Genomic DNA, 24,679 nt, shown 5'->3' with positions numbered 1-24,679 from the left:
TCATGAAAACATAGAGAAAATGTGGCAGATCTATGTGTATGGTTATAAAGATCTCCAGGAGATATCAATAAATGAAGATAGGAAAAAAAGAAAACAGGGTAGGGGGCCATTATTAATGGGGCAATTATTTCTATTGATACTCTGTATTGCTACAGTTATCCATGCACAATCCTGTATGGTTTTGCTGTACATGCACAGGTAATACCTGGAAGGAGTCATAAGAAACTGTCTATGATTGCTAACAGGGAGATGAATTGGACCTGATTTGGAAGAAGGCTTAGTTTTCATTCATTGAAAGTACCCTTTGGTACTTTATAATTTTTTTAAACATGTGCATGTATTTTTCAAAAATTCAATGTTAAGTGTAGATTTTAATAGTGATATGAGGAACTACACATATGAAAACTTTAATCTTTAAAACAAACAGCTGGAATACTACATTACCCCTTTAGGTATATGAGGGCTTTTGGAAATGAAGCATTAATGTTTTAATCTGCCTCCCTCCCAGACTGCTAACCTCTTTTCCTTTTTCTCCTTACCTTACAAAAATCATACAAAGATCCAAAGAGACCCTTTACTGGCTTAGAAATGCATGCCTAATTGGATCCCTCTCTCCTCTGGCATTGACTGTCTGCAAACACATCACCTCCTCAACCTCTGACCAATGCCTCAGGCAGGCACCCTACTAATGTTCTCTACAAAGATCATTTAATTTAATAGTCACAACAATCCTATTTCCCATTTCTCAGAAACAAGCTCAGAGGGAGTAAGCAACTTGCCCAAGGTCACACAGCGAGAGCTAGAAAGTAGGACTCTCTGACTTCAAGTCCATGTTCTTTTACCCATTTGTCAGTACTGCCCAGGGCAGGATAATACAGCCCCAAGTAGGGAAAAGGGACAGGACCTCCTCAGAAACCCCTGAGAGGCTGGGATTTTCTTTCATTCTCTCAGGCACAGCACCAGGTATTGCTGCATAGACAGCTTTCCAGGTGGTTTGAGAATTTAATCCATGGCAAATCCTGGTAATCTGCAGCCAAAGCTCTTTGCAAAAAGAGCACACTCCAGTACGATCTATAGACCTAGGTGTCCTCACTTCCTGTGGCTTAGAAGAGGGACAAAAACTTGAAGTCTAAATAACGTAGCATGTATCAAGCACCTACTATATGATAGGCATGGTGCTCTAGGCACCATGTTTGAGTCCCTCCTCACAAAAACTCTTCATAAACATCATAAAATATTAACTCTATTTTACAGCAGTAGAAACTATGGCTCAGAAAGGCTAAATGACTGGCCCAAGGTCACATAGCTTGGAAGTGGCAGAGCTGGTATTCAAATTCAGGATAATAGCACTCTAAAATCCAAAGCCCAATAAGGAAAAAGGGAACAATAATAAAATACATACAATAGCTCATTTAATCCTCAAACTGCTCACTTTAACACAGGAGGAAACCAAGGCAAAAAGAAGTTGAATAACTGTTCACTCGTCAAATTGAGAAAATGATAATTTGCTAAAATCAAATGTTGACAAGAGTGTGGAAAAGTAGTTATTCTCATATACTACTAGTAGAAAATATAAATTAGCATAACCATTCCAAGCGCTATTTGAATGTATCCATTAAAATTAAAATCCATACACTCTATGACCCAGAGATTACACTTTTTTATATCTCTTCTGAAGAAACTCTCCCACATGTATACAGGGAGCAAAGATGTTCATTATAGCGTTGTTTGTAATATTGAAAAATAATCGAAACATCTCTCAACAAGGGAATATTTAAATTTACAATAATAAATCCATACTAGAGAATTTTATGCAGTAATTTTAAAGATTGACCTGGTTTATAATATGTGTATATATGTGTGTTTATATACATAGATATTGACATTTTAAGTATATATTGCAATATTATATAGCATAAATCTCCAGAGCATATTCATTAAAAAGAGCATCTTACGAATTATGTACAGTATGTCATATATGCTTAAAAAATCCCAACTATTATTTGCATGTGTTTGTCAGTGTTGGTAAATGCATAGGTAAATATCTGGAAAGATGTAGAGCAATCTGATAATAGTTACTACCTCTATGGAAGACAGTGACCTAAGAGCTTGAAGGAGACTTTTACTTTATCTGTATTATTTTTAATTTTTTTTACATTAAGAAACGTCTCATATATTGTGTAATTTAAAAAATAACTTGTCATAACCCTAAGAATAGCTTCTGAGTGCTTTTGTGTACCAGGCAGTGAACTATTTTGTGAGCATTGTCTTATTTTTCACAACTGCACTATGAAGATAGGTCTAATTATTATCTTTATCTTACAGGAAAATAAACTGAGGTTTGAAGAGGTTAATTGTCCAAAACAGCCAGGAATTGAACACAGGTTTGTCTGGATTATCTCACTGAACACAGCTTTAAATCCTGGAAGCCTAGAGTAGTTTGGCAGAAAATAAAGGAACAAAAGGACGGTGTAACAAATGTCCTCTGACCTTTGGCTGTAGTGCTGGGAGTCCACTAAGGCATGCTGGGGACTGTGGTGACCCAAAGAGTTCGTGCCTTGTCTAAACAGTCCCTAGCAGTCATTAGTGTTGTTTTCTGACAATGCTGTTTCTCCTCCTTCCAGATGCCTGGCAAGATTATACTTTACTGTAGCCTTTAAAGACAGGCATGAATGGGAATTCCCTGGCGGTCCAGTGGTTAGTGTAAGGCCAACTGGCCCGAGGCAGGGGAACACAATCAGATTCACAGGTTGCATCAGACCAAAACTCTCCGGACCACCCAGTTCCAGAAACTGACCTGGAGACTTTGAACCCAGCCCAGCCCTCCCAGATTCACCACACTCCTTTCCCTTCTTCCCCTATAAAATCTTGCCCAACCCTCGCCCGCGTGCGACTTCTCTGGCCCCTTTCTCTCGGACCCGTGAACCTCGCCCGGGAGCGCTCCCTAATAAAGCTCACTTGAAGCTTTCCTCTGTTTCGCGGTGCCGTTTGTTAAGATCCGACCTTACAGTTAGGACTCCACACTTTCATTGCTGAGGGTGTGGGTTCAATCCCTGGTCAGGGAACCAAGATCCCACAAGCTGAGCAGCATGGCCAAAAAGATAATAATTAACAAAAAAAATAGGCATGACCATGTGCTCTGCTTTGACCAAAGCAATGTGAGCGGAAGTGACAGAGATCTCTTCCAGGCGGTCTTTGGAGCTGGTGATTATTTTGCCAAGGTCTTCCCTCCCCACCCCACCCCAATATTCAATGTTGCCCCATATGGATAGTCTCTCTCGATGTGGATCCCTGGGCAAAAACAATTTGCACAGAGCCATTCCTCCAAGGTGCCCAACCTGCAGTGGGCATAGGGCATGAGCAAGAAATAAATCTGTTGTTTCAAGCCATTGAGGTTTGGGGATTCTTTGTTACCACAGCATTACCTGACCTATCCTGCCAATTATAGATAGGTTTCCAGATCTTCCAGTTTTTCAGGAGATACTCAAAATCTGGATCATCACGTGACATCACTCAGCATTCTTTTTTTTCTTAACATTGTATTAATGGTATAAAAATGTTTTGCTCTCACTTTAAAAAAAAATGAAATATTCTTTCTAAGAGTACTATAACTAAATTCATTCTTTTTTAAACATTATTTGGAATGTTAATTTGTTAAATGCTTTTCTTAGTTCTTGTAATAAAGAAGCAACTAATTTCACATGCCATTCTACAAGTAGATTTGTTTTTAATTGTGATAAAATTTACCAATCTAACCATTTCTAAGTGTGCAATTCAATGGCACGTAGTATACTCACAATATTGTGCAACCACACTCAATGTTCTTAAATGTTAACTACTCTAAAAATATTTTGAATACTATAGGAACTGAATAAAATATGTCTACAGGCCAGATTGAGCCAGTTTGCAACTCTGCCAGATGCTATGCTCCCTCTCCCAAGCCTGCAGCCCAAGCTCCCTTGGCTTTATAGCCCATCTCTTCTCATGCCTGGGCTTCTCTGCAGGCCCTTTCAGATCAGAACCTTTGATCTTAAGTTAAGCGTTCCTTAGTGGATAAAGCAGTGAAGCAGCTAGTGCATACCTGTATTATAACACAGAAAATAAACACTTAGTCTCCTGGAGGGAGTAGGCAGCAGCTATAAAGGCCTCTCTTTCCAAAGCTTAACTGGAAAGCATCCACCAGCATCCACCAAAGGGTCACTCTAGTAGGTGGAGTCTAGAGGTAGGGTATCCCTGGAAGAAGGCTCCAATCACTGTCTGAGAACCCACCACTACACATGACCGTAGTCTTTCCCAGGCCCACTGGCTTAGTGATGAAATGACTTACCCAAGTTGACAAGGCTAGTAATGAGACTGCTGCTGGGCAGTCTGGAACTCAGAATTCCTGAACTCTGCTTTTTAAAAATATTTTCCCCTGTGTTTCTTTTAATACACATTCACTCTTGAAAATATGACAAAGTTTTTAAAAGGAAATAAAAATGATCTATAATATCGAAAAGGGTAAGAATAATACACAGAGATCTGGAGATGGGAAAAATGTAGTTAATAAAACTTTGAGAGGCAATCTGGCTATATCAAAATTAAAAATGAATAGCAATTTCACATCTAGGAATTCTATACAAAATTTTAAGCAAAGATGTATGAATATGGATAATCATTACATCACTGTTATTAGCAATAAAAGATTGGAAGCAACCTATATGTCCAGTGGTAAGGGACTGTATCTGGAATGTGTCAGCGGGAAGTCTTAGTACTAGTAGCTAAAAATAAAGGTGGGCTTACATTTTTGACATAACAAGTGCGGAGGCCCAAGCTGCAGCTGGCATCGGTTCAGTGACCACACAGTCAGAACTAGATTCTCTTGACATTTCCCTCACGGTTGCAAGATGGTGCACTTGTGCTCTAGATATCTTATCAGCATTCTAGGCAGGAAAGGAAAAGGAGTGGTATCTGTTTCCTTTGTGAGGAAAGCAAGAGCTTTCCCAGAAGCCTCCCAGCAGTCTGCTTTTGATTCACTGGCCTAAGTCATATCATGTGGGTGCACTTGGCTGCAAGAGAGGATGGGAAAGCAAGTATTTAGGGATTCCAGCCTCTACAGTAGCTAGAGTAAAACGACTGGGAATGAGTGCTGGATTAACCAACCAAAGGTTTCTGCCATAGGGACTGGCTAAATAAATTATGGTACAACTGAATAGTAGGACACCATGTAGTGCTAAAAAGAATGAAGGGAATTGACATGTACTAGTAAAGAACAATCTCTAAGATATTTTGTAAAGTGAGAAAAGCAAGGGGCAAAACTGTATATAGTATGCCTTTTGTTTAAAAGAGGGGATTAGGGTAGGACAGAGACTGACTTTTCCCTCCGTATCTTTTTGTATTATTCGAAATTTTAAAAATAATATGTACATTGGGATTTTGCCTGTAATCCTGCACCCATCCTAGATAACTTCTAGTAACACTGGCTGTAGTTCATTTCAGATTTATTTTCATGTAAACAAATGGAATTTATGTATATATTCATGTATAGGAACTATAATCCTGTACATTTTCCTCTCCTCTTTGACAGGTCTTCATTTGCTATCTCTAGTGAGTTTTCATAATGCTGCTTATCATTAAATTGCACTTTCTCTGCTTAACCCTCTCCTCCCCAATTCTCTGAGCTGTTCACTCTTCCTCTGTCTTTCCTTTACTCCCTCCTCTGCCTCCTATGGTGATCTAGCTTTCCCCAGTCTCAGTAAACAGTTCTCCCCAGTGCTACCTTCACTGGTCTCCCTCCCTCCCTCTCTCCCTCCCTCCCTCCCTCCCTCCTTTAGGAAACACCTGGCAGGTAGGGAGGGGGTGGAGGGTTAACAGGTGAGCATTTTGCCAGTAGGGGAAGACCCAGTGCCAGGGAGGCCAGCAGAGATTTTAGCAATTAGAAGAATTCTAATATTTTTTGATGCCTACCCTGTGCCAAGCAATGTGCTAGACAATATGCATACATTACCATATATATTCCTCCAAACAATACTACAGTGTAGGTTTCCTTGAGGGAACCATATGCCCTGGAACAGTCATGGTATATGCCTGTTGTCCTGACAACATTATTAACGGTATCCCCTTTCACCAACTAGAGGTTTGGATAAAAACGTATATAGTTATCTTAACTACTCCCTTTTATTTAAACACTTTATTTTTACTTTTTTGGCCGTGCTGCACAGCACGCGGGATCTTAGTTCTCTGACCAGGGATGGAACCCATGTTCCCCGCACTGGAAGCGCGGAGTCCTAACCACTGGATGGCCAGGGAAGTCCCAAACTGCTCCCTTTTGTAAGTGAGGATACTGAGTCTTAGAGAGGTAAAGTAATCTGTCCAAGGATAGACAGCTAGTAAATGATAGGGCTAAGATTCAAACTGTGGTATACATGGCTTTGCTATGGACTGAAATGTGTTCCCCCAAAATTCATAGTTGATGCCCTAAGCCCCCCCCACACACAATGTGAATGTATTTGGAGACAGGGCCTGTGAGGAGGTGGTAAAGGTTAAAAGAGGGGGGGCCCTACTTCAGTAGAGCTGGTGCACTTGTAAGAGGAGAAGGAGACACAAGAGCTAGGTCGTTCGACCCTGTGAGGACATAGCAAGAAGGCAGCTGTCTGCAAGCCAAGAAGGGAGCTCTCACCAGAAACCAAATGGGCTGGCATCTTGATCTTGGACTTCCCAGCTTCTAGAACTGTGAGAAATGTGAGAAATAACTTTTTGTTGCTTAAGCCATCCAGTCTGTGATACAGTATTTTCTTACAGCAGCCTGAGCAGATTAGGACGGGCTCTAATATCCATGCCCCTTCTACTCACCATGCTGGTGGGCCTAGTCATCTAGGGTCAGTGTGAGTCAGTGACTGGTCCTGGTTTAGACTTACCCCTTCTGTTTTCCTTGAAAATTAAGGTTTTTGTTTTTTTTTTTGGGCCGTGTGGCATGTGGGATCTTAGTTCCCGGACCAGGGATCAAATCCGTGCCCCCTGCAGTGGAAGGGCAGAGTCTTTTTTTTTTTTTTAATTTTTGTTGTTGTGTGCGGGCTTTCTCTAGTTGCGGCGAGCTGGGGCTACTCTTCATTGCGGTGCATGGGCTTCTCATTGTCGTGTTTTCTCTTGTTGAAGAGCAAGGGCTCTAGGTATATGGGCTTCAGTAGTTGTGGCATGCAGGCTCAGTAGTTGTGGCTTGTGGGCTCTAGAGAGCAGGCTCAGTAGTTGTGGCGCACAGGCTTAGTTGCTCCGCGGCATGTGGGATCTTCCCAGACCAGGGATCAAACCCGTGTCCCCTGCATTGGCAGGCGGATTCTTAACCACAGAAGGGCAGAGTCTTCACCACTGGACCACCAGGGATGTCCTGTTTTCCTTGAACTTAGACTAAGGGTGGAACCATTATCCTCTTTCCTAAACTGAAGTAGGCAAGTTGTCACTCCCTGAATCAGTCTGGGTTCAATCAGGAGAGGGAAACCACACCATAATTAGAAATAGAGGAGTTTAAAGATTATAATGGAGCTAGAGTAATGAAGGATTGGCTAGTAAGAAGTAAACAGAACGCTAAAGAATATAGGAGTAGCAGATTCGGGGAGAAGCCACTGCCCACAAGGCTAAAATAGTAAAGAAGAATCCTGCACCCCACACACCCAGGCTGAGATCCAACCCTTGTGAATGGCAGAGGAGTGGCTATGGTACCATGCTGGTGGAACTTGCTAGAAATTCACCCTCTGAGCTGGAAAACTGCCCTCTAGGATGCTGGAGAAAGCTGTTCACAGAGAATCATCTCACTGTAGTTACTCTATGAAAGTGCATAAGCAGGGCAGGTACTGGGAGAAGCTGCTGGCTGCTAGGTGCTGCTGGTCCCTGTACACAGCAGGAGCCTGGTGCTGGGGAAGCCATCCTCAGAAGCTAGGCAGAGGCCAATCACACACCCTGCAAGAGCCTGGAAAGCGAGCACACTGGAATCAGAAAGGAAAAGCTCTTCTCCTCTAGTGTCTCTCCAGAGCCTTTACTGGCAAAGCTTAACATCCTGCCATCAGGCAATGAAAAAACAATGTTTAATGGGTCCAGATTTTCACAAGCAGGCAAAAAGGATGAATTGGACAAAAAGACACATGTACCCCAATGTTCATTGCAGCACTATTTACAATAGCCAGGTCATGGAAGCAACCTAAATGCCCATCGACAGACAAATGGATAAAGAAGATGTGGTACACATACACAATGGAATATTACCCAGCCATAAAAAGGAACGAGATTGGGTCATTTGTAGAGATGTGGATGGATCTAGAGACTGTCATACAGAGTGAAGTAAGTCAGAAAGAGAAACACAAATATCGTATATTAACGCATATATGTGGAACCTAGAAAAATGGCACAGATGAACAGGTTTGCAGGGCAGAAATAGAGACACAGATATAGAGAACAAACGTATGGACACCAAGGGGGGAAAGTGGCTGGGGGCGGTGGTGGTGGTGGTGGGATGAATTGGGAGATTTTGATTGACGTAAACACACTAATATGTATAAAATAGATAACTAATAAGAACCTGCCATATAAAAAATAAAAATTCAAAAAAAAATTACATGAATGAGCTCTTTAAAAAAAAAAAAGGATGAATTGGAGCTAAGAGACAATAAATCAACAACCAGCACACTTTCTCAAAAAGGTTTCAGGTATGTGTTAAGACTATAATTTGGGACTTCCCTGGCCGTCCAGTGGTTAAGAATCTGCGCTTCCACTGCAGGGGGCACGGGTTTGATCCCTGGAACTAATATCCTGCACGCCTCGCTGCTTGGCCAAAAAAAAAAAAAGACTATAATTTTCCTCAACGTGGTTCCCCAAACCAGAAGGAGGACGCAGACTAAAAATACACCTGGAAATTAAGGGACAGTGTATCTAATGAAAGGACTAGAAATCTGAGTTTTTAATAAGCTCTCCAAGCAGTTCTAGTGATGAGAGATCTTTGAAGCTATTAACTTGGAGGGAGCCCCTTGGATATTACAAGGACAGAACCAGCCTGGTACTCTGTGTGTGTGTGTGTGTGTGTGTGTGTGTGTGTGTGTGTGTGTGTGTGTGTGTCTGAAGTTCTGGGTCTTGGTATACCTCTTTGTAAGTGTCCTAGAGCATCTGTGGGTCTCCTGTCTTTGCAGCTTCGTTTCTCCATCTCTCTCCGTGCCTGCCCCTCAATCTGAATATCTCTGCCTCCCAAGGCATGCCCTCTAATGTCTTTCAACTTTTACATGCTGTTCTGTCTCCTTCCTTCCCAATTGGCCCATCTTCCATCTTCAGATGAACGAAGACTTCCTCCTCTGGAAGCCTCCTCTCTTCACGAACCGCCCCTGAGTTAGAGATCCTTTCTTCGCTCCAAATACACAGCTCCTTTAACACTTGCATTATCTTGCATTATCATCGCCTGCTTCCCTGGCTCCCTACTAGGCTGTGTCTTTTCCACTACTGCATCTTGGATGCCTAGCACAGTGCCGGCCCATGGTTGGCAATCAACAAATACTGACTGAGTAACTGAGATTGTCCCTCTAGGGAGGGAGGGATGGGAGGGTGGGGGGTGGAGTTTGTCCTGTTCACAGCGCGGGGGCCCCAGTATTCCCAGCCCCCTAATACAAGCCTGACGCGGAGCAGGAGTTCTAAAAATGGCTAACAAGCAAGGCAGGCTCGCCTAACATCCCGCCCACCGCCCAGCGTAGTCGTGGCGGGGCTCCAGTGGCCCCGTCCCGGCCGGAAGGAGGCGGGGAGGCCTACGGTCTTCAGGCAGCTGCCAGCCCGCGGGACCGGAGTGGGCGGGGCCTGGGCCAGAGGGCGGCTCTCGCCCGCGTGCACACCCGGAAGCGCACCGGCGTCCGCTCTCAGAGCCGGGGGAAGCAGCGCCCTCGCTCCAGTGTCTGCAGCCAGCTCCTCAGTCATGCCGGTAAGTTGTCGCGCCGTCCCCGCCCCGCGCAGACCCGCGGCCTCCGGCTTGTGCTTCGGCTGCACCGCCTTTTGGCCAGCGGTCCCTCTTGAAGGGCACAGGCCGCGCCCGGAGCTGTCGCCCCTCTTCTCCCCTCCCCACCCAGCCCCCAGCTTCTTCGACCCTCCCGAAAATCGGATCCCAAGGGAGTTTTATCTGGCAGTCAGGCTTCAGAACATCGAAGCTGCAAGGCCTTCAAGCGATTACAAGCCTAAAGCTTCCCTGCAAAGACGAGGAAACTGAGACCCAGCGAGGGGCAGAGAGTCGCTGGAGGTCACACAGGGAGTCGGTGGCGATCCGGAACTGGGATGGCTAGTCCCTGCGTCTCCCACGTGGATGCCCCTTACCGCGGAGCTGGCCTAAAAGAGGGGCTTGGGGTGACTGTTACCTCCCGGACAGGACAGGAGTTTGGAAATCCGTGTTTGTCTTCCCTTCCTCTGCCCACTGTGTCTGAGTTTCAGGTCAGCGCTGGGCCACACTGAATGGAGACAGTGCTTTTAACCTTTTCTACAGGTCACTTTAGGAACCTGAACCCGTGAGCTACAGAGAGGTTCAGGGACCTGCCCAAAGTCGCCAGTTGCTCAGTGGCAGAGTCTGGGGAGGGATGAACCGCTCACTCAGTCTTACCATCCAGTATACATGATAAGACTCATGGCCTCATTCTGTAGGTAAAAGATTAAGGCCTTTTGCAGATAAAAACAAACAAACAAACATTAAAATCCCACTAATTTATTCAAGGTGGTGTTGGGAGATGGGTGCAGCCAGGATTAAGCCCCTTATCTTCAGGGGCCCAGTCTCTCCTGACCTCACCACATGATACATGTCCAACAAAAGTAGTCATACCGGCTTGGGAGGAAGCTCTGATCCCAGTTGCATCCCAGGGCTACTGGCTGGATTGGTGGTGTTTAGCACTTTCCCCCAGGGTGCCTGGTTTTCTGGCCTTGCTCCAAGTGGGTACACAGAGGTGTCCCACAGATGCCCTGTGTCCTAGCGGTCTAGCTTTGGGGAGCTGACAGGTGAGCCAGAGGCCTCCTGGGCCAGGCCACAAACATCTCAGGTGTCATTTCCCTTGGGTCTTGCCAGGTACCTTGAGACAAATCCTCAGACGACACAAAGTATGGACAAAGAACCTGAGAGAATCAGCCCTCCCAGCTGAGCAAATCTGCCTGTGGCAATGTCAGAGGACAGCATTAATCACTCTGGCACTGGGATGGCGGAGGCTGCCAACCTTTTGTGGGGGATGGCAGTGAGGGAAAGGCCAGCTTGAGGATGGCTCTATTCTATGTTCACTTCTGGGAATTCTGACGAACAAAAGACCCACCAGAGTGGATGATCCAAATGAAGAGGGCACTTGGCCGTATACCACGAGATGAACAGCTGAAGGAGACTCACACCAAAACTGGAAAGGGATTGATGTGTCACCTGAGAGGTTTCTCGCACAAAACACTTGGAATCTCAGAAACCTCTTTGAAAAATCTGTGCCCTACCCCACCCCCCTTGCCAGCTGCGTGACCTCAGGCAAGCTGTTTTACCTCTTTGTGCCTTAATTTCAGTGTAAAATGGGGGTAAAAACTGACCTCACAGGGCTGTTGTTAGTAGTAACTGGAAAAATCCCAGTAAAATATGTAGCTCAGCCACTGACCTAGTCCCGAAGAAATGGTAGGTCTTGTGTAGACCTAGGACAAATTGGTAGAACTATAGGCAGGCAGGTTTCAACCAACAAGGACCACACTGGCTAAAAGTTTAGGCTTGGGTAGGTCTAGGCCCTGCTCTTCACTAGCTGTGTCACTCTGAGTGAGTGACCTAACCTCATCTGTCAAGAAGGGATAATAGGGGCTTCCCTGGTGGCGCAGTGGTTGGGAGTCCGCCTGCCGATGCAGGGGACGCGGGTTCGTGCCCCGGTCTGGGAGGATCCCACATGCCGCGGAGTGGCTGGGCCCGTGAGCCATGGCCGCTGAGCCTGCGCGTCCGGAGCCTGTGCTCCGCAGCGGGAGAGGCCACAACAGTGAGAGGCCCGCGTACTGCAAAAAAAAAAAAAAAAGGGATAATAATAATGCCTACCTCATGGTGTTGTTGTGACGATTAAACGAGGACAAGCATGCACAGTGCCTGGCACATAGTAGGCACTCTAGTAATAGTAAATTCCCAATCATCAGGGTCTTCAAAAACTGAACGCCCCGGATATATGAGAAAGCATTTCGTCTCTGGGAGGGGTCTGGATAGTATGGCCCCGTTCCATTCCCACCCTTCCAGTTCTGAGATTCTGTTAAAGCATTGCACAGATGACTAGGCTTTTTCCTCTACGTTACAGGACCCGTTTTGTAGGTGACAGAGCAGAGGCTCTGAGGGGCTGGGACTGTGCAAAGTCAAGCATTCGCTGGTGGGGCCGGCCTTGGGATTCTCTGTAAAGACAGGATTACTCTGCGCAGGAGGGAGACTTTCCACAACCCCATATTTACTTTTGCAACTCAGAGGTGGAGGAGGAGAGGACTGAATTGTAATGATTGCGCAACGGAAGCCGTCTGCTGGCTTCTGACCTCTGTACGGTGCAGGAGGGAAGGAGACCCGCTGTCTGTAGCCAACAACAGAAAGCTTTAGAGATCTGTTGACTTCAAGTCCTCGGGCAGCAAAAACTTGGGTTCCTTCACAAGGTGTCCCCATCTCAGGTCTCCTGCTAAGAGTCATCATTGTGCGGGGGTGGCAGCCCCATTTGCCGGTCCAGAGCCAGCAAGGTGTCCCTGGAACCAGAAAAGCCTGGGTTCACGTCCCATCCTCAACGCATACCCACCACAGGACTGTGGGTGGCTTAGTTAACCCCTGGAACCTCAAGTTTTCTCCTACATGTAGTACAGTGACTAGCTCCCTTTCCAGGCTGGGTAAGGACTGAGATACTATATAAAGAGCATTTCACATAGTGGGCACTCATTAGATTTGGGTTTTATATTCGTCTTACAAACCCATTAAAGCTTTGGATGGGTGTACAGGTACCAACCACTGATGAATCTTGATTACCAGTTATTCTAGAGCATGAGTCAGCAAACTTTTTCTTTTTCTTTTTGCGGTACGCGGGCCTCTCACCGCTGTGGCCTCTCCCACTGCGGAGCACGGGCTCCGGACGCGCAGGCTCAGCGGCCATGGCTCACGGGCCCAGCCGCTCCGCGGCATGTGGGATCTTCCCGGACCGGGGCACGAACCCGTGTCCCCTGCATCGGCAGGCGGACTCTCAACCACTGTGCCACCAGGGAAGCCCAGCAAACTTTTTCTTAAAGGGCGAGATAGTGAATACCTAAGGCTCCATGAGCCATGTGGTCTGTTACAACTCCTCAACTCTGCCATTCTAGTGTGAAAGTAGATGAATGAGCTTAGCTGTGTTCCAGTAAAACTTTATAAAACCAGGTGGCAGGCAAGCTGTAGTTTGCCAGTTTGTGTGCTAGAGCAGCATCTCAAACTATAATGTGGGCAGGAATGCGCTGGGTGTCTTGTTAAAAATGAAGATTCTGGAAAAAAAGAAAAGAAAAAAAAGGATTCTCATTCAGGAGGCCTGGGGTGGGACCTGAGAGTCTGCAGTCTGGCAAGCTCCTGGGTGATGCTGATACCTTTGTTCTGAGAACCACCCATTAAAGACAAGATGATGGAATCCTCCCTAGAAATCCTTATTTCCAGAATTTGCTGTGGTGGTTGCTGAATAGTCACACAATGAGCTGAAGGGATCAGAGGTGTTTAGAAAAAACGAAAGACTCACCATTTTCTTTAAGGCAGGTTTGGCAGATTTGGCCTCCATAAAATAGTGGTCTCCTGGTTGTGTTATGATGTTTGTAACGATAGTTATGTAATTCAGCACCGAGAAACCAAACTGCTTCACTCTTGGCCTCAGTTTCCCCTGTACAGCATGATGATAACCCAGACCCAAAGGTGGTTTGAGACTTGGAAAGAGCCTGAGAAGCCATTTAGACCAATGTTTCAGGTGTGTGGTCTCACCCCTCTGTTTCTCCTCAGTGGGTTAAAAATGGAGAGTCACAGGGCCCCCCCAGAGCTACAGAGCTCACTGAGGCAGCTGCCTGCAGAGCTGCCCAGTCACCAAGTACCCCTGTGATTCTTCTGTGCACGAAGGCTGAGGAAACTGAATTGGCTAATGCCCTTTTGGTATAGATAAGTGGACTGGGGCCCCTAAGGGCAGGGATTTTGCCTGAGGTCTTCCAGCAAGACACAGTGCTGTGCCCAGAATTCCAATTGAGGTAAGAGATTTGAAAAGCTCCATGGAAAACGTAGCCATAGTTTTTTAAAGGGACAGAAAAAACGGAAGTGGAACAAAGTAATACTAATAATCTGATAGCTAACTTTTTCAAGAATTTTTTTCGCCGCGCCGAGTGGTTTGTGGCATTTTAGTTCCGTGGCCAGAGACTGAGCCTCGGCTCTCAGCAGTGACAGCACAGAGTCCTAACCACTGGACCGCCAGGGAATTCCCCCAATAGCCAACTTTTTACCCCAGTGGAACCTACTACTAGGCTCCAGTCTCTTTACCTAACATATGAATTAACTATTACTTCTGAGTAATTACCCCCAAAACTTAGTGGTTTGAGACAACAAATATTTATTAACTTATAGTTTCTGAGAGTCTGGAATCTAGAAGCAGATTAGCTGGTATTTCTGGCTCAGGGTCTCTAATGGAAGCTGCAGTGAAGATGTTGTCCAGGGCTGTGGTCCTCTGAAGGAGGATCTGCTTCCAAGTTGGCTCCCTCACACGGCTGTTGGCTGGAGGGCTCAGCTCTTCACCTCTATGTGCACCTCTCCATAGGGCTGCCAGAGGGTCCTTAGGACATGGCAGCCAGCTTCCTCCAGAGTGAAGGATCCCAGAGAGAGTAAGGCAGAAACCACAATGTCTTTTCTGCGTTAGCCTCCAAGGTCACCTAACGTCACTCCAGCCATATTCTACCGGACACACAGGCCAACCCTGAGACATTGTGGAATAGGACTACTCAAGGGCATAAATACCAGGAAGCAGAGATCACTGGGCCATCTTGCATGCTGGCTACCACACTTAAAATCTTGTGTTCATCCCATTCACCAGCCTGGAGAGGGACTTTCATCCCCATTTTGCAGATGTAGAAACCAGGGCACAAAGGAGTTAAGTAACTTACTCATGGCCACACAGCTACTAAGTGCCAGAGCTGGGATCTGAAGCCAGGTCTCATTTCCAGAGATTTAAAATAAGGGAAGTATTGGTATAAGTAACCTTTGTTTGAAAGCAAAGGAAGGACCCAGGGTTGTTCAGCCAGCTGTGTCAAACATCCATTCACCCAACAAAATGTGTTAAGCCCCTGCTCTGTGCCAGGCGCTCACTGTTCCAAGTATTGGGGATGCAGCAGTGAACGGAGCAAAGCCTCATCTTCTGGGAGCTTGCCTTCAGGCCCTTGGTTTGTTAGATATCCTGGAGACTGTAGGATGTTGAGCCCTCATGCAGAGTCCAGGAGCCTGGGTTCCCTTACTGGCCCAGATTCAGCTCACTGGGAGCCCAGGCAAATCCTCTCCCTTCCCAGGATTCAGGTGCTGCCTCTGAAGCACTTGGATGGCAGCAGTGGTCTCCATATTTCAGAGTCACCAGGGAAGCTTATTGACCATAATACATGCCTCAGCCTTCTGGCTTGCTGACCAGAGCCTATAGTTTTTGTTTGTTTGTTTGTTTTTATACAGCAGGTTCTTATTGGTTATCCATTTTATACATATTAGTGTACATACGTCAATCCCGATCTCCCAATTCATCCCACGCTCGCCACCTCCCGCTTTCTCCCCTTGGAACCTATAGTTTTTGTAAGCTCCCAGGTGAGTCTAATGCAGAGAGTGAGCTTTTAATGCATAATTAAGACCACCAGATCAGCACTGTTCAGAGCATGGGGCCCACCCACATTAGAGTTATTAGTGATCCTGAGACAACCCCATAGCTGAAGAATCAGGGCTTTGAAGATGAGACTAGAAACCAACATCTTAAACTACCTTCCCAGGTGATTCTTCTCGCGTGTCCCAGACGCCGCTAAAGGGTTTCGAGGGATCCTGTCCTTTAACGCAACCACCTGTGAGATATAGAAACCCTTAGTTACTGTACGGTTTAAGAGAGTGGGGCTCAGAGAGCGGGGCTCCCTCAGGCTCCTGGGGAGTGTGATGAAAGCCGGATCTTGCCTTTTTCTCTGCCCTGCGTCTTGGCTCCCGAGTGGGCCTGCGTGCTAGCGGGGACTTGGCTTATGGACTTGGCTCATGGTCTCCTTTGTTTCAGAAGCACGAGTTCTCCGTGGACATGACCTGTGAAGGCTGCTCTAATGCAGTCACTCGGGTCCTCAACAAGCTGGGAGGTGAGTGTGTGGCCCTCGGATGGGGGTGGGGAGACAGATACACTTATATTAAATGCATGTAGGCATGGAACGGGAGAAACTTGAGTTTAAGCTGCTAACAGTAACACCAAAACATATTGCGTACTTAGCATATGCCAAGTACTCTGCTTCGTGGCTTCCGTGGATCACATCATTTAATCCTCACCCTGACCATTTCAGGTAGCTGCTTTGACCATCTCCATTTCAAGCAGGAGGGAACTGAAGTTCAGAGAGGTTAAGTAACCTGTTGGGATCACACAGCCAGTAGTGGCAGAGCTGCGATTTGGCCACGTGGAGCCCTGGCAGTACTACTTAGTATGTTGGTAACCACATTCATCTCCAGTGTGATAACTTTTGTTATGTGACACGTTTGAGTGTCATTTTCTATTAAGATTTTTAGAAGCTGTAACATTTTAAGAAATAAACTTTGGATCAGTCCTGTGCAGAACTCCTAAAGCACCTCTTCTGGGTGTATTTAGAAAACCATTAATCTCCTCCAGTCCCCTCAATTCTCATCTGGGGAAACGGAGGCCCAGAGGGGGCTGGGGTCTGGTCCTGGGGCTCCATGAAGTCATGACAGAGCTGTGGTCAGAGTTGTGGTAGTGCTGGGGCAGTCAGTCTTTTCACCCTGGATAATAGTAACACCCAGTTTTCAACGGGCTTTCATGTGGATGTCATCTCGTCAGCACTTGACACCGTCCTCTGAGCTGTACTTTCCGTCTGTGGAATGGGGATGTTGACACCAGGCCCCAGGAGGGGAAGTGACTTGCCCAGTGTCCCACAGTGAGTCCATGGCTGGTTTCTAGACTGTAAACTGGAATCTGAACTGTAAAAGAATCTGAAACAGTGAAAAGAACCCGGCTGCTGACTTGCCATGTGACCTTGGCCTCCTCTCCCGGGGCCTGGCTTTCCCCAGCTACGGTATGGGAAAGTCAGCCTCTCAGCTTTGCTGTGGATGCTTTAACAGTATAACTCTGCTCACAACCCCTTCTATGCAAGCACCAGCTCTGCATGAAGTGAGGGAGGGCCTGCTTTCACTCTTGCTGGCTCCAGGACACCTGTCCAGGGACCTGGGCTACCAGAAACACAGCTTGAAATCCACTGGGTCAGATGATGCCAGAGTGTCTTCCAGCTCTGTGATGCCACCAGAATATTTGCTCCAAAGAGGAGGGAGACACTTCTGAACCAAAAGACAAAACCCAGAGTGCAGCCGGGATACATTGCCCTCTCCCTGGTATCCATTAGGTACAGAGTCAGAGGTTAGGACTAAATCCCGTGCCATGTGCTTTTTCAGGCCCCTTCACTGGCGCCTGAGGATCTGCCTTTGAGCTTGGGCAGGTATCTCCCCCTCTTTCACTACTGTCCCCACTTGGGGTGGCCTCTTAAGAAGGGTCAGAAGGGTTTTCTGAGCTAGTCGGGGCCACAGATGAGCAGTGCTGGGCCTGAGGAATCACAGACCAGTGGCATACTTGAACGGGAGAGCCCACAGGGGCTGGCTGACCCCAACTCCTTCATGTACCGATGGGGAACCTGAGGCCTGTGATAGGCAGGACCCAGCCAGTCAGTGGTGAAGCCAGGCCTGGGATTCTCCCTCTGTTGTTTCAAGAAGACCCCTTTGTACCTATTCCCCTATGCCACCAAGGGGCTTCAAATGGGCACAGCCCTTTAGGAGGGCAGTTTTGCAAAACCTATGAATATTTAAAGTGTGCTAGGCCCCTGTGCTCAATAGCCCGCGAGACTTTGCAGAGGCCCTCCTCTTTTATCTCAGCCGCCAACATGCCATCTGGACTAAGAAAGACCCGGAAACTTAGGGGCCACCTGAGCCATGGCCATGGCTGCATCGTCAAACACTGGAAGCACCCGGGAGGCCACGGTAATGCTGGTGGCATGCATCACCACAGGATCAACTTTGACAGATATCACGCAGGATACTTCGGGAAAGTTGGTATTAGGCGTTACCCCTTAACGAGGAACTAGAGCTTCTGCCCAGCCGTCAACCTTGATAAACTGTGGACCTTGGTCAGCGAGCAGACACGGGTAAATGCTGCCAAGAACAAGACTGGAGCTGCTCCTGTCACTGATGTGGTGCGACTGGGTTACTGCAAAGTTCTGGGGGAGGGGAAGCTCCCAAAGCAGCCTGTCATCGGGAAGTCCAAATTCTTCAGCAGAAGAGCTGAGGAGAAGATGAAGGGTGCGGGTGGGGCTTGTGTCCTGGCAGCTTGAAGCTACATGGTGGGAGATTCATTAAATCAGGGGTCCCCGACACCATGCCCTCCCCAGCCCAGCCCAGCGAACAGGAGGTGAGCAGCGGGCGAGTGTGCGAAGCTTCATCTGCCGCTCCCCATTGCTCTCCCCATCACCCTCCCCATTGCCACTCCCCATCGCCGCTCCCCATCTCCCTCCCCATCATCGCTCCCCATCACTGCTCCCCATCGCCCTCCCCATCTCCCCTCCCCATCGCCGCTCCCCATCACCCTCCCCATCGCCCTCCCCATCGCCGCTCCCCATCGCCCTCCCCATCGCCCCTCCTCATCGCCGCTCCCCATTGCCCTCCCCATCGCCACTCCCCATCTCCCTCCCCATCGTCGCTCCCCATCACTGCTCCTCATCGCCCTCCCCATCGCCTGAAAAACTGTCTTGCATAAAACCGGCCCCTGGTGCCAAAAAGGTTGGGGACCGCTGCATTAAAGGATAACAAGTGCTTTCCTCGTCTGGTGTGAGTGTAGGTTCTTTGGCACTTCTACCTCCCTACCTGTACCGAAACCCACCTAACGGGTTCTAGGAGTTAGGGAATGAAGACCTGGGCTCCTTTGCCAGCTCCCCTCAGAGTATGGAAGACATGGCACCAACACTTAGAATGAGGCCTTGGCTGGTTACCTAATTTGAGGCTTCTCACTTTGAAAGTGAGAATGCTACCTGTTGATAATGGACATATCGTTGAAAAGCCTATTGCCATTGTATGCTCTGAATTTATAAATGAGTGGGAGAATGTGCCCTTAACTGTTCCATGGGACTCAGGGGGGGAAAACGCATGATCTTTACCACATTTTGCTGAGTCACGTTGGAAAGATGGGTCAGTGGTAGGATAGAAGTGGTTCTTTGGAACTTACTTCCTCAGTCTAAGGTTCTTCCACCTGGCTTCCTCATCTCAGACCAAACCATTCTGGTCATAATCAGAATGTTGGAATGGGGCCCAACAATCTGAATTTTAAACACACCAGGGCTTTTTTTTATCAGAGTGGTTCGGATTCTAGAAAGCAGTTGTCAGGACTTATGGGTCCCTGTGCATAGGAGTCTTAATGTTCAACGAAATACATCATGAATTGCTAATGAAAAAAATAAAAAGTGTGCCAGTCTGTTGCCCCACAAGTTCCATTCTATGAATTCATGGTATAGAAATATTTCCACAAGTTTTATAAGATACGTTGAAGTATGTTTACATTGTTGTGATCATAGTGAGAGATTGGAGGCAACCTCAGTGTCCTTCAGAGGGGGACTGAGTAGATGGATGGTACATCCACACTATGGGATATGGTGTAGCTGTTAAAAAAGAATGAAGTAAGTCTGTATGCACTGAGATGGCAAGATATCCTGGACATTGGAAAGTGACATATAGCAAGACCTGTTTACAGAGTATGATGCCACTTTGGGGAATTACTTTTCATTTGTCCATCAGGGAGAAACACTGGATAGGGGCCCTATTGTTCAGTGATCCTTAGAGGTAGGAAATAGTAGGGGCCTTACAGTTTCAAATTTTAGTCAGAAATGCTTGCCTTTTTTCTTTTTAAATGGTGTGTCTGGGGACTTCCCTGGCAGTCCAGCGGTTAAGACTCCACACTTCCACTGCAGGGGGGCACGGGTTCAATCCCTGGTAGGGAAATTAAGATCCCACATGCCGTGTGGCGCGGCCAAAAAAGAAAAAAAGTGTGTCCGTATTACTTTTGCAATTAAGAAAAAAAAAATTTTTAAAGCTGCCATCTAGAGCAGGGATGGGCAAACTACAGCCCCTGGGCCCAATCCAGCCCACAGCCTGTTTTTGCACAGCTGACAATGGTTTTTACATTTTTACAGGGTTGTAAAAACAATATACAGAAGACTATGCAGCCCACAGTTCCTAAAACATGTGCTCTCTGGCCCTTTTCAGGAGAAGTGTGCCAATCCTTGGTCTAGAGGAGAAGGGAAGGGTGGTGGTCAATAATTCAGGAGCCTGACTGGGAACGTCTCTGTCCCCCCTCACCCCCCTTCCGGCAGGAGTTCAATTTGACATTGACCTGCCCAACAAGAAGGTCTGCGTCGACTCTGAGCACAGCGTGGACACTCTGCTGGAGACCCTGGGGAAAACAGGAAAGGCCGTTTCCTACCTCGGGCCCAAGTAGCAAGGGCCTGGGCCCCCAGCCTGCAGGATGGACCAAAGTGGGCAGGTGGGTGAGGCCCCGACACTGCAACAAAATATGTCTCTACCGGATGCAAATCACAAGCTCAGGGACTCCTTCCAGCCCCCTGTGAGTAGACAGAGCACTTCGTGATGTCTCCCAGGGTCCCCTCTATGACTTCAGGGTACATTTCATGATCGGCAGGGTTTAAGTTTAAGCATATGGCCCTGAGCAGTGTGTCTTTTGCTTTGATAACTTAACGGTCCCATCAGAGGTGACACCTACGCCCTGAGCCTTGTGGTCCAGTGCACTGACCAGGTGAGTTAGTTCACCTTGGCCTCTGTCCCCACTTGGAACTGTTCCCAGCTTCCTGGGCATGCCCTCTGCCCAGACTGGTGCAAAGACAATACTGTGGTCAATCTGGTAGTTTCTTAAAACCTACCGTGTGACCCAGCCATTCCTTTGCCAGGTATTTACCCAAGAGAAATGGAAAGCACTGTCCATATGAAGACTTGTAAATACTGAGAGCAGCTTTACTTGTAACAGCCAAAAGCTGGAAACAACCCAATGTCCATCACTAGATGAATAGATAAACAAATTGTGGTATCGCCATAGAATTGAATACTATTGTCCATGCAACAACTGCAATGAATCTCACATACTGTATGATATCATTTATATAAAGTTCTAAAAGATGCAAACGAACCTATAGCGACCAAAGCAGATCCGTGATTGCTTGATGATGTGGGGTGGCGAGGAGAGGCAGGAGGAGACTTTGGGGTTGGAAATGTTCACTATCTTGAGTGTGGTGAGGGTATGTGGGTGTATTCAATTGATAAGTCACAGATCATCACATCGTGCACTTAAAATATGTCTACGTATAGCATGTCAGTTACACCCCCAATAAAGCTGTTAAAGGTGAAAAACACAACACAAACAAAAAAAAAACCAGCAGCGTGTTTAAGCTGGATGTTCCCTTTGATTTTACGTAATCCAGAAAGGAGGCTAGTGACACTGTGCCAGCACCCTTTACTGCAGAACCAGGGCAGACTTTAGTCATCCATCCAGCATTCCTTCCCTCTGTGCCTAGCCACAGTCTCAGAATCCTTCACAGCACAGCCCTCCTAGCAGTCACTGGCCCCGTAGTGCCTCTCATGCCCTTCATGCGTGTATTACAACAATCGCCACATCCCTGATGTCGGTCAGTGCTCTCACTGTAATTAAGGAAAATGAGGCCTGGAGAGGGGAAGTGACTTGACCAAAGCCCCACACAGGTGAGTGCCAGGGGCAGGCTGAGAATCAGGCATCCAACTACAACTGACTGCTGGGCCATGGCAGTGAACTTCAGCTGCAGCCTCCTTCCTAAAGGTGTGCGTTGGAATCTGAGCTGTGGCAGTGTCCTGTGTATCTGGTGACATCACGTGCAAATCATGAGATGTCAGATGTGTCTGTCTTCGTCATCCCCTTCCTGCCCATGGATGAACCATGTTCAGGAATGAGCCCAGGATGAATAATCAGTATTCTAGGAGTCTAGTTTTTAGCTCTGCCCTCATTTCACATTCTGACAGTGGTGGACACTTCTCTTTCATTCCTGAGACTTAGCCCTCCCTCCTGTAAAATGGGGCTATAACCTCAGCCCTGCTTTCCTGCCTTGTGGAGGTTACTGTGAAATCCCTCTGAATATGAAGGATGATCCTTAAAGGGAGGGTAACGTTTCTACCATACCAGTGTTCATCACATGGTTCCTGCACCCCTAGGGTTTTGGGGGGAGGGTGGGTGGGTGGGACCCTAGGCCCCTCCATGTATCCCAAGCAGCCCCGTTTTATATTGGGCCTCCGTGTAAGACTGTGTTTATAAAAGTCTCTGTGACAAGGAGGGATGGAGGGAGGGAAGAGAAAAAAAACTTCCTCAGCTGGCTACACACGTGGGGGAGCCCCAGTGTAGACACTTTGAATTGGAAACTCCCGACCTGAGCATGTGAATTTTGTTTGACTAAAAAAGCAATACCTACCTGTTGTAAACCATGTGTAGCTTAATGTGTATTTCTCTCATAGTAGGCTCTTTTTTTTTTATTGAGATGAAATTCACATGACATGCAATTAACCATTTTAAAGTGTACCATTCATTGGCCTTTAGTGTATTCACAATGTTGTACATCCACCACCTCTCTCTAGGTTCAAAACTTTTCATCACCCTAGAAAAACTCCCTGTACCCATTTAGGCTGTCCCCACTGCCTCCTCTCTCCATCCCCTGGCAACCACCAATCCGCTTTCTGCCCCCTGGACTCACCTGCCCTGGATATTTCCATATAAAAGGAATCATACGTTATGTGACCTTTTGTGTCTGGCTTCTTTCACTTAGCATAATGTTTTCAGGATTCACCCAAGCTTAGCATGTATCAGTACTTCATTCCTTTCTATGGCTGGATAGTTCTCATAGTAGTTTTAATTAATTAATTTTAGCTTTTTTATTATAGGAAGTGTCGAACCTATGCAAGTAGGGTAGTAAAATGAATCTCCACGTACCCATCACCCAGATCGAACAATCATCAAGTCATTGCCATCATTTCATCCACGGCCCGCTCTCTCCACCCCCATATTCACAGCAAATTCAGGCATCATATAATTTCATCTGCACATCTGTCAGTAACCATGTGTAGTATGAAAAGGCTCCTGGAGGTTCATATGCATGGCACTGGGTGAGAATCACTGATCAGGTAAGGTTTTACCCCACACACCAGGCAGCATCTGTCTCTGAGTCTGTTTTAAGAGGCTGCCCAGTGACGGATTTGAAGCCAGGTTCAGGAACCAGAGATAGAATGTTTATCGTTCTGAAGTTTCCTTGATCGTCTGGCTCTCGGCAGATTTGTTTGCTCGTGATTTTTTTTGTTGCCCTCCTGGTATAAGTTGAAACAGGACAGGGAAGGTGCCCCAGCAGCCCTGGGAGTTCCCCAGAAGAGGGCCTCGGTGGTGACCGGCTTAGCAAGAGCAATGGGTTCTGGTCAAGACTGCCAAGAGGCAGTCTTGGTAGAAGCAGCATGCAGGGCTGGACATGCTGCTCCAGCACCTGGGTTTCCCACCTCACCCGGTACAACTGCCTCTTAGTGAACCTTTACTGCTTTTGTAATGTCTCCACGTGTCCAGCAGATGGCGCCTGTGTTCCACCTCACTTCTCTTCTCTTCCAGGATGCTGAGCCAGCTCCTGCCTTCCAGACAGATCTAGGACCTGACAATCCTGCTCAGCGATGGTAGTTCCTGCGGAGACCCTCACTTGCCCTGCTCTTCTATAGCTTCCTTGCAATAAAGTCAAGTCGATTTTGCTGGAGATATTGTCTCTTGCCTGGTCTTGATGTCACTTGCTTACGTGCTGTGCTGTGCTGCTCACATGTTGCTCTGAAGGAGATAACTGCAGTGCTTGCTTGGGTTGGAGTTCTAAGAGCTCCCAACTGGGCGAAAGAGGTCCGATGGATTCTGAGTCTTTGCTGTGTGAGCTTTTGCAAGTCACTTCCCCTCTCTGGGCCTCACTTTTCCTCATCTATAAGTGAAGGTGTTGGATCAGGTGGGTGATCCTCTTTCTTTTCACTACTTTCTTAGACTCTGTATTGTGAAAAACTTCTGTCTGTCAAGTGAATCGCATTTAAGGGAGGTAAAATTGTATGGCAGTTAGAATAATGAGAAGAGGCAGCGAAGACAGACTGCCTGGGATAGAGTCCAAGCTCCATACCTCCCAGCTGGGCCACGTAACCTCTTGGTGTCCGCAAGCATAAAATGTAACAGCATCTCCTGCAAGTGGTGGTTGTAGGGATTAAATGAGGGGACTCATGTAAGTCGCTTAGATAGTGCTTGTCAGTTAGTAATCACTCAGTGAACATTCTCTATTCACATACCTTTTTGTGTGTATTTAATTAATCAAAGATCTGTAGAAATGGCAATTAGAATTCCAGTCAGCCTAAAAGTTAGTGCCTTACAGAGTTGATGCA

The 24,679-nt window shown here is 47.0% G+C and overlaps 1 protein-coding gene and 1 pseudogene across 6 annotated transcripts; both read left to right on the top strand.

Moving 5' to 3' along the window:
- Nucleotides 1-9,793: 9,793 nt before the first annotated feature.
- ATOX1 (antioxidant 1 copper chaperone) lies at nt 9,794-24,024 on the top strand. Of its 6 annotated transcripts, none has more exons than XR_010942200.1 (5): nt 9,794-9,925; nt 16,233-16,308; nt 16,507-16,560; nt 20,578-20,828; nt 23,886-24,024. XR_010942200.1 is itself a non-coding variant. In XM_067732335.1 (5 exons), the coding sequence occupies exons 1-4, from the start codon at nt 9,920-9,922 to the stop codon at nt 20,700-20,702; spliced, it is 261 nt and encodes an 86-aa protein (XP_067588436.1). In that variant the 5' UTR covers nt 9,794-9,919; the 3' UTR covers nt 20,703-20,747; nt 23,886-24,024. The 6 variants fall into 6 exon arrangements, 5 of the variants coding, with proteins under 5 accessions (XP_067588436.1, XP_067588437.1, XP_067588439.1 ...); XM_067732335.1 differs by having other exon boundaries at nt 20,578-20,747; XM_067732336.1 differs by lacking the exon at nt 23,886-24,024 and adding an exon at nt 23,177-23,871 and having other exon boundaries at nt 20,578-20,747.
- On the top strand, nt 16,567-20,463 carry LOC137221905 (large ribosomal subunit protein uL15-like; annotated as a pseudogene).
- Nucleotides 24,025-24,679: the final 655 nt, after the last annotated feature.

Source organism: Pseudorca crassidens, chromosome 3 (genome assembly GCF_039906515.1).
Source record: "Pseudorca crassidens isolate mPseCra1 chromosome 3, mPseCra1.hap1, whole genome shotgun sequence".
NCBI lineage: Eukaryota > Metazoa > Chordata > Mammalia > Artiodactyla > Delphinidae > Pseudorca > Pseudorca crassidens.
Note: the sequence above shows the minus strand (reverse complement) of the source record. Positions and strands in the feature narration are given on the sequence as shown.

Coding starts and splice junctions, on each gene's coding strand:
- ATOX1 (XM_067732335.1), top strand. Junction 16,309..16,506: donor GGTCCTCAACAAGCTGGGAG/GTGAGTGTGTGG, acceptor TGACCATTTCAG/GTAGCTGCTTTGACCATCTC. Junction 16,561..20,577: donor GGGAACTGAAGTTCAGAGAG/GTTAAGTAACCT, acceptor CCCTTCCGGCAG/GAGTTCAATTTGACATTGAC.